Source organism: Neophocaena asiaeorientalis, unplaced genomic scaffold (assembly GCF_003031525.2).
Source record: "Neophocaena asiaeorientalis asiaeorientalis breed wild unplaced genomic scaffold, Neophocaena_asiaeorientalis_V1.1 scaffold684, whole genome shotgun sequence".
In the NCBI taxonomy this organism is placed as follows: Eukaryota; Metazoa; Chordata; class Mammalia; order Artiodactyla; family Phocoenidae; genus Neophocaena; species Neophocaena asiaeorientalis.
The window spans coordinates 1,067,300-1,077,180 of NW_020174048.1; the positions used below are offsets into that span (position 1 = coordinate 1,067,300).

General features: G+C 54.5%; 1 protein-coding gene across 2 annotated transcripts in view; it reads right to left on the minus strand.

Annotated features, from left to right (window-relative positions):
* Nucleotides 1-9,305, minus strand: part of ARHGEF7 (Rho guanine nucleotide exchange factor 7) — a 71,750-nt gene extending 62,445 nt beyond the window's left edge. For both annotated transcript variants that reach the window (XM_024754037.1, XM_024754036.1), the window contains exons 1-3: nucleotides 9,221-9,305; nucleotides 5,762-5,892; nucleotides 3-122 (exon numbers count right to left, since the gene is read on the minus strand). In XM_024754037.1, the coding sequence (XP_024609805.1) occupies nucleotides 3-119 (117 nt within the window). In that variant the 5' untranslated portion in view covers nucleotides 120-122; nucleotides 5,762-5,892; nucleotides 9,221-9,305. The remainder of the gene's footprint in view (nucleotides 1-2; nucleotides 123-5,761; nucleotides 5,893-9,220) is intronic.
* Nucleotides 9,306-9,881: the final 576 nt, after the last annotated feature.

The following is a 9,881-nucleotide window of genomic DNA, read 5'->3' on the forward strand; positions in this document are numbered from 1 at the left end:
TCCTCCACCCGCGTGACGTGGATGACGTCGCCTTTCGCAAAGGACAGCTCGTCTTCATTCGTCTGCTGGAAGTTAAACTTGGCTCTTACGACCAGCTGATTGTTGCTATTATCCGTCATGTCCTGAAAAGGGGAGAAGGGAGGAGACGTCATGAAGGACACACATTCTACACTGTGATGACACGAACAGATTTCGCTCAGACAGACACGGCGTAACCACCCCGTTCATGTGGCAGAGGGGCGCTGGACACACCAAAGTCCCCACGGCCCTGTCCACTGCCCCAGGTCCAGTCCCGGAGGAAACCCTCAATGGCTGCAAAGGTCTTATTCCTGCCAGCGTGGTGCCTGCATGAACAGAGACACGCTTTCACATACATTTACACGCTACACACTTCTCTACAGTTTGCAACACGTTAATGCACTGTGAGCATTTCCCCAGCAGCCCTCAACTACTTCAGTCTTAACTGCTTAATGTTACGCTGTACGGCAGTGCCATCAGTCACTTAACCGAGTCTCCACTACTAGACCTGAGACCATGCCTAGTTGCTTTCTGCTGCAAAACAAGGCTGCACCAGAACTGCCTGCACACGTCTTTGCACACGCCTGCAAACGAGCCGATACGTTAAATTCAGGTCAGAGAACACGGATGACACATTTTAAATCTTAACGCCCACTGCTAAGTTGCCCTCCAAAAAGGTCCCAGACATTCCCGCCAGCAGCGTCTAAGACGTCTGACTGCTTCAAACACTCACCAACGCTGGATACTGCCAAACCGACAGGAAGAAAGTGTACCTCATTTTAACTTGCATCTTTCTCAGAGATTAAGCCTAACTGCAGATCTCTGAAAAGTGGGCAGAGGAAGGCAGACTGGCTAGAATGTCTGTCTCCATCTATCCCAGACCGGGTGCTGGAGAGGCTTGCAACCTGAAACTGCCAACGGAAGTCGACAAACAAAAATCCCCAAGCAGAGTCTGCTCTCCTGGCCAAAGGGGCAGGAAAGGGACAGCACACGGGCCACTCAGCCAGCAGGCGGGTGTCCAAGGGGACCAGGCAGGACGTCCCGTGGCCCACCAAGCCCAAGGGCTCCTCCAGCACCAGTGACATCAGCCAAGATGAGGCTGGGAGTCCAGCGTCCAGTCCCCCCAGGTGGCAGCAGGCAGACCCATGTGTCCACACAGGTGTCCCCTGCCCTCCACCCAGCCTCGTGGGGGGAGCCAGGCCCAGCGTCTCCCCAACCCCCCTCCAGCAGCACTGTCAGGGGTCCAAGAGAAACCCCAGTGACACCAGGTCGATGAGTCTGACCCGACACCACTGCAAGGAAACCAAGCTGTCCCCAGAACCACGGTCTACCACCCTCAGCCAGGACCGCCACACAAAACCCCATCAGCCAGGGCTGCAGCCGAAGACGCAAGATCTCAGCAGGATCCAGCATCTTCCAACACACTCTCCAAAGTGTCTAGGATAGAACTGAAGACACCCCTTATTCCAAGAACAAGGAAAATCGGAGCCTGACTGAGAAAAGACATGGATCCCAACACTAAGATGAAGCTCTCTCAAAACAGACAAAATAGAAAATCCCAGAAATGAAACAGAACTTACAAAATCTACTCAAACTGACAGAGTGAAAAAAAATTAAGAGAGCCCCAGGGACTTGGGGGAAATGACAAAGATCTGAGATTGGAACCATCGAAGTCTTGGAGGAGAAAGGACAGAGTTGAAAAGGAGTCTAAGAAATACGGCTAAAAATGTCCCAAATGTGACAAAAGACACAAACACACAGGGTCAAGAAGCTGAGTGAACCCCACACAGGACACACCTAAAGAAATCTGGACCAAGTCACACTGTAACTGAACTGCAGAAAACTAAAGACAAAAAAACTTTCGTCTCAGGATAAAAAAGACGTCTGCGGATATGCAAGATCTGAACAACTTTACCTCCCCTGCACCCTTACTCAAGAAGTTAGTATAAGATGCACTCCTCCAAAACAGGGAATTAACCACGAAAAAAATGAAGACACGGAAAGACGTGGAGGAAGTCGACTCGGGTCAAAGGAGTCTGCAGGTGATGAGGGAAGCACAGAGGCGGCAGCTGGCACATCCTGGCTGCAGCCAAGAGACGCTCCGGCAGCCAGAAGACTTCACCAGCGTCCCCCAGGAAGAGGAAACTGAAAAACCCTAACACGTCTGAATGCGCAAAGACGAGATTCTCTCAAGAAAGGCCAAAGACCAGACTATAACCTGCACAAGGTGCACAGAAAACTAAAGAGGCAACAGAAGGTCATCAGGAAAGCACAGTCCCAGCACACGGCGGCCCCACCCACTGTGAGTCTGGGTCACGATGATGTTGCACTAACACCCACCCAACGAGGCCACTACAGGACTCAGCCACGGGGAAGGGAGGCCCAGAAGCACCCGTGAAGCTAAGGCCCAGGGGAAGTGGAAGAGCCCTGATGCCCCCTGCCACTGTGGGACGTCCACAGGGGCAACACTGTGTTATTTAAAAAGAAAAACCAAACCAACCTTTATATAAGGCATTTTATTTAGAGAGACACAGAGAAAGCATGGGAAGCGGTTGTGTCTCTACTGATTGTTTCCTAATAGCAAGTCTGGGAGAGTTACCTGAGTCTTTAAACTAGGTTCATGTATCACTAAACAAGATGAAAAAGATAAAGCACAAACACAGTGCTCAGACAGAACGTTGAGAAGAGGGGCTGACAGAATGCCTAAAATAGTTCATGTGTGTTTATCTATTTATGTGTTTATACGTTAACTGCTATAAATCGTGTTTACTTAATAATTCAAATTAATACATTCAATATCTAACGAATTAAACATTTAATGCATACTTCACATTTAATACTTAGAATATTCGATAAAGCAATCTCTCATCCACATTTGGCAGGAAGCCTCTGGCTGACCACTGTCCCCTCAAACGCGGGGTGGCAGGGGCACCTGAGCGGTGAGGGCCAGACAGGGCTCACGTCACAGCCGGGACACAGCACACGCTGTCCTCGCTCTGGTCAGAGAAACACGACCCGCTCATACACTGTGTCAGGTTCTCTCTCTCTGCAGACCACTGTCATCACTCGTCAGCCGTCTACTCTGATCTCCATGACATTCTCCTTTTGGTGACTTCCCCTGGCTTTGCAGAGCCGATTCGGGTGACAAATTCCAATGACGAACATGACACGTAACAAACACAGGCGCAGAGGAGGCCCCTAAGGAGGTGAAACTGCCCTGGGAGCCCTGCTGCCGGCCTGTCTGTCCCCGCTACTGCTGGGCGCACGCCGGGCGGCATCCAAGCGGCACGCGGGGCTCTCGTCAGGATGCTGCCGAGGCGGTGACCTACACTCTCCCTACAGTTGCAGGCCAGGCAAACACCAGGGACGCCTTCCCCACCTCAGAAAGGGACACTCCACTAAGCACAGGACAGGGTGACGTCTGCACAGGGCCAGGCGGCCAGGCTGGACCCCTTCATTCTGACGCCACAGGTTCCCAGCCGTGGAGCACGGCCTACACTCAAGGATGGGCTCTAGGAGCGCTGTGAGCGGGCACGAGCCCAGGCGGGGTGAGGACCACGCACCAGGCAGACAGCCCAGCCCTCCGCATGGGGGGCTACCGCCACCGCTGCTGCTGCCCCGGGAGGCTGGAAAGGGCGTATTCAGTCACTAGCTTACCGCTTCAGCTCTTTTCCTCCCCTTTTCTAAAAGCTCCCCTGAAACAAGGGGTGCAGAAATCGTTATTCCCTTTTTTTTTTATAATAAATTTATTTATTTTATTCTTGGCTGCGCTGGGTCTTCGTTGCTGCGCGTGGGCTTTCTCTAGTTGCAGCGAGCGGGGGCTGCTCTTCGTTGTGGTGCGTGGGCTTCTCACTGCGGTGGCTTCTCTTGTTGAGGAGCACGGGCTCTAGGCGCACGGGCTTCAGTACTTGTGGCACGTGGGCTCAGTACTTGTGGCTCGCGGGCTCTAGAGCGCAGGCTCAGTAGTTGTGGCACACGGGCTCAGTCGCTCCGCGGCACGTGGGATCCTCCTGGACCAGGGCTCGAACCCGTGTCCCCTGCAGTGGCAGGCGGATTCCTAACTACTGTGCCGCCAGGGAAGTCCGAAATCGTTATTCTTACCTAGCAGGTCAAGAGGAGTCTCACCGCGTTCGCCTCGTGAGCGGCTCACCGGGTCCACGGCACAGGCAAGGTGGCTGGGGCTTTTTAGTTCTGATGTAACTTGAACTTTCTCTTGCTAATGAAACACCAATGCTATACTTACCGTGATGTCAGCAACATTCATCACAACAGAACATTTAACTTTATCTTACTAAAATTATTCCTTTGCAATCCAGTCCTCATTTACTCAAAAACAAAACAAACAAAAAAACCGACAACTGCCACAAGCGAATGGGTCCGACAGCAAAGGTTTCTTTATCCAAAGCTTGATTTTTCTTGCATTTTCCTTGCATATTTCATAAAGCTAACTGAAACTATTTTTCAAGTGGTCTGGGCATCTTCCCTTGCCTTGGACCACAGAGCTTGCAATGGGACCCTCTAAGTCCGTCCAGCCTCACGGGGTGGCCGTGAGGGTCACACGAGTCAGTCCAGGTGAGACACCGAACCAGCCAGAGCTGGCACAGAGAAAAAAACGCTCAGGTGTGTTGTGTTGTTCACAAGGCCTGAAACAGGGCAATGGGACTTCTCAGAGAGGAAGAACAGTCACAGACACACAGCATGGAGAGTTAGTTCGAGTTCAAAAACACATAAAAATTATATCCCTTCTACAGCTCTCCATTTTTACCGCTGCTTCGTGACCAAACTCAAATTAACTTCTCTCTACAACACACAGCTCCAACGAGGTCAACTTCCGTTTCCGAGGATCACACCAGCTTACTGGGCAATACTCCCTTGTGGTAAAGTAGAGAGCAGTGGTCTCTGAAGACTCCAGGGGGGTCGGTTCTCTTCAGACTCACAGGACGAGCTCACTGATTCTCTAACACACAATAATTTACTAAAGTGTCGCATGAAGCGAAGTCACAGCACCGGCTGATCGAGCTGAGGACCAGGCCACCATCCGGTCCAGAGCGGGCTCGGCTGTCCGGCAGGCGGACACGCGCCCCGGCTGGCGGATGGGGCGGCCCCTCCCCACGGGCTCCGCTCGGCCCTGTACTTCACCTTCCCAGGTCCTCACTTCCAAGCCTGTGCTCGCAGCCTGTCTCCTGACGATTTACAAATGGGTTTTCCTCACTTTCCAGGAGGACTGTTCATCTCAGGTGGCTTCCCCACCTCACCAGCACCGTTATAAGGGAGCCCCTCCTTCACAAGCTGCATCCTGACTCAGTAGGGTGCTGTCACGCTTTCATAAAGAGAAAAAAAACCCTCTAGGTTCTTCGGCTTCCAGCCATTTCTTCATCATCTAAGTACTAGGTATGGATTTCTTATTCCCAAACTTCCGTACCTTTGTGCAGAGTAGGTAAGAAAATATGATGCAAGTGACCAGGAAAACATTTTAAAGGTCACATCCCTCCAGATAAACAGGTCTATATCTTAAAATAGAGCGCCCCAAATACACAGATTTTTTAGAAGCCGTCATGAAGCACGACACGCGGATAATCTGGTGATGGGCAAACGTCAGACCCGAGAATAGGAGCAATGGCAGCAAAGGCAAACCACCCTCTGGCTGAGCAACTCCCCGGAGGCCCGTGTGTCCTTCCAGACACGCTGCACACGCCCGGCTCCCCAACACACTCCCATTCTCAGGGACCGATCTCACACTTACCAAACTCCGATACTGGCCCTGGAACAATTTTGAAGTCCGACCGTGCGAAGGCTGGGGTCCCAGGGAGTCAAAAGACTTGATCCGGTGAGAGGAGGGCCGGGCACACACGGAGTCACTTCCTAGGCCGATGTCTGCAAGGTCGTCACAGGGGAGAGAGCGAGCTGAGTCCCCTGACACTGCGCCCACACCCCGCACCGGGCTCCGAGGGTCAGGGGGCCACCCGCGCAGGAGACCAGGAGCAGAGTCCCCGCCACGGGACCGAACGACAGCACGCGCCCCAGGCACCTTCCCGGGAATTAACTGGACATAACTATTTAGCAGTCCTTCTCTAGCTAAGTTCCGAGTTTACAACGTGTTTCGTAACTGTTTTCAGTACTTTCCCCTCACCTGGAAACAAGAAGCCTCTCACACTCGACTCCTGAGCAGACCAGACTCCCCCCGCATCCCCACCGCACGCCCACTCCTCCAGGATCACTCTTCGCGCAGTGGGCGAGCCGCAAGCGTGATCGTGCCAGAGACGGGAAAGACTCTCTTACTTGAAACAAACAGAACCCCCAGGCGCTTTCCGTCCAGAAAGGCCCTTCTGAGGGTGATGCCCTCGGCATGACGGCAGGCACACTTCACTCACCTCACAAGGCTGTGAAAGGATGAGAGACCACGCAGCACTAAAGGCTCAGATCTCTCTCTGGAGTCACTGCAAGATCACACACCCCACTCAGGCCACCAGCACGTAAATGTCAGCAGCCCACTTCGCAGAAGCGATGTGATTTTTTAAAAATGAGGCCACGAGAGAGTTTTCTAGGGAAATCACTGTTTTGACATACACGCGCCTAGCAATTTCCTAAAGCTATGTGGGGGGCCTTCCATAAAAATGTCCTGAAACTGGGGGTCTCCAGGTCCTCCTTCTCTGGCGGATCCCTTTGGATTGGCTTACACAGCGTCTTATGACATTCTGAATTAGGTACCAACAACTGGAAGTCTGGGGACTCCCCAGGGAAACCGGCGTTCCCAGCTGTTCTTGAAGCACCGGGGCTCTGGCGCCTCTGGCTCTGCGCTCCCTGACTGACCCAGAGCTGAGCAGGGCCCACGCGGGCAGAGCAACCGCTGCCCTCTGCCCCCCTCACTCCTGCATGCTGCCTGCTGGGCTCCACGGACCTGGCGTCCGGGACCCCTGCCCTAAAACCACCTTGACGTCTCAGTGTGGAAACCCCTCCAATTCTCAGGCCCTGCTCAGCGCTGGCAGTAAGGGCCAGTGATTGCTCCCGCCGTGTGGCAGAGGCCTGGCAACTGCGAGCACAAACAGCGCCCAGAGGACAGGCGTGAAGAAGCTGCCCCAGTGGCCGCCTGCCGTACCCAGGGAGTGTTTAGGATCCCTTCCTTCCCCACCTCCAATCTCTCCTCTGTCCAAGTAAAAGGCAAGTATTCCTCCACAAGCCTGGAGAACACGAAGGGTCTCCCTGAAGTGCCGGAAGCAGAGGAAAGACGGTGACGGGCTTCCCCAACAACGACCCTGGAGTCAGCAGGTGCACCTGTCTTACACTTGCGTCAGCCCCTACAGCCGACGGCTGACAAGGCACCGTCACCTCCTTCACGCTGACTTCAGAAACACAAATGAAGAGCAGCAGCGAACAAATACAGAAGCAGAAAGTTCTCTTCTGAGAAGGCTCAGTCCTCTTGTCGAAAAGCTGAAGAGAGAAGTACCAGGCTTATTCCAGAACTTCCAAACAGGTCTTCGGAAAGAACAGCGCTACATGCTCTGCGTCCAGGGTATATCCAATGATGTCAAGAACACACAAGAAACACTTCTGCATCAGATGGGGGTGGGAACGATGGTAACACATGCCCGGAAGATACAGCTCCCGGCCTGGGTCCATGCTTTCCATGGCCTGCGGGGCTCCGCCTCGATCACCGAGGGTCTCGCGGCCCGGTGGACGGAGCAAAGCCGCCCTCGTCGCTCCCCCTCTCCTCCCGACCCACCCGAACTTACACAGCCAGGGCGAGAGCAAACCTGCCGTCTCCCACCCGCAGCCTCACACGTGGGGACCGTGTCTACCAAAGCCGCTCTCGCCCCAGCTGCCAGAGAGCGAGCCCAGCGGAGGGCAGTGAGTGTCAAACTGCGGCCCAGACGCCGGCAAAGTGCTGCGGGCGGGCCGGGGCCGGGGAGGCGCCCGCGCTGCACCGCCGCCTGCACGCGCTCCTCCCCTGCGAAGCCCACTCATCGACTGCCAACGCTTCGACCGTGGCAGGCCGACTCCTTTATCATCTGCCTGTTCACGTTAGGTCTACCGCTTCTCCACGGAGGGATCGAAGAGGCAGCACAAGCTTGACAAAACGCCACAAGCCTCCCGTCTGGAGGGTGCGACGGCTGCATGTCCTTATGTCCGCCTTGATGCCCCCCACTTCTCCGCCCCCTCTCACCCTCCTCCTGGACTTGGGCCCTCACGCTTTCCTACACTCGCTCACCTGGGTCCTAATGTAGCGTGTCCTCAGGTGCTGTCACCTCAACAGCCCAAGACATTCTCAACTTCAAGCCCAAAGTCAAGCTATGAAAAGGGAAGCCCTGCCCGGGACGGCGGGCAGCACGGGCTGCTCTGGGCGCACGTCCGCAAGCGCGGACAGCGGGGCAGCGCCCAGACAGCCCTTCCAGCAGACGAGTGGCGTGAGGGGCCCCGGAAGCGGTTCCTGCAGCCCTGAGCATTCCAACCCCATCCCGTCCCCACACAGTGAGGAAGGGTAGGGGCGAAATGAGAGGAGACCCTGACAAGAGAAACTTACTTTTTCTGATCAAGAGAGACAGTATCAAGGGCTAACTGCCCCTCCCAGGGATCTGAAACTACAGTCCATAAAGGTAAGTAGAAAACAAACATGACTTTAAAACAAAAGAGCCTCTAAGCCCTTCTGGTGCCTCAGGCAGCCTCCAGGCCCGAGCTAGCCCCACAGGAGCACATACAGACCCCGCTGTCCTCTCCGCGGTCGGTGAGCCCACCTCTCCCTAGAGGTGCAACTGGGGCTCGAACCCGCAGCCCACAGAGCCCAGGTGCCCTCGTCACCCTCAGGAAACCTGGCCCAGGTAGGTGTTTACTGTAGAGACCAGCTCACTGGCTGCACCTCAAAAACAGGCACTAGATCTGCTCACTAGATCTGAGCTTTAATCAGCATGAACTTAATAAAACTCCAGAGCAAGGTGCTTCAAGCTCCAGGACAGCCCATGAGTTGCCCCTGTGAACAAGGCACTCCCCCTCTGCTGTACTTTTCTCTCTGCTCACAGGAAGGAAAGCACTGATATCTACCAGGACCTAAAGAGGAAGACTCTGCTCGCAGCAAAGGTGACAACCAAAATTTTAATGCAATCCTTTTTTAAATTCAATAATGTTCACTCTGCCTCACTAACACAAAAGCAACAAGGTTTTTGCCCCTTTTTCTTCCCCTCCCCTCAAGTTCAGTAAAAAAGAGACTTACCTGCTGTTACTTTATTTAGAGTCACTAAGGAGCTGAGGACCTTGTTGAAATTCTGCCCCTGATACAAATCGTTTGCATCAAATGTCTGAAAGGGAAAAGTGAACAAGCAGAATTAGCAGAGTCCAGTGTCGGGCAGTTCTGCGCAGTAAGAGGAAGACAGTAGGCGAGACCCCAGGAGGCGGCACACCTGGGAGCTCGGCTTCCGGTCGGAGCAGGAGGCCAGGCCAGATTCCCTTACTGGGGCCGCTCTGGGCCCGAGTCCAGCTTCCTAACCACCACATCCCCACCCTGCCGCACCCTCCTTCATAACCTGGGGCACTGCTGGCACTCCGTGAAGGCTCCTCTCCTTAGACTGCGGCTGAGGCCTCAGGGCAGGCCTACTACAGACTTCCTCTCCTGGCCACAGCCGATGCCAAAACCAACAGCAGCAGAAGGGAAACGCCGACATCAGAGAGGATACGAGAGGGAAGGAAGGGAAGGCAGGAGAGGCCGATTCCAGAAGAGGGGGAGCGGGGACGCCGCCACCCTCGGGGCAGAGCACGAGGCCAGACCAGGACCGTCTAGTCTGCATCGCTGCAATCTCGGCCGCCTAGAGAGCGGGGATGCGCCCAAGCTAGTCCCCTCCCCGCCCACCCTGCAACACCCAGGAGCTGAAAGATGC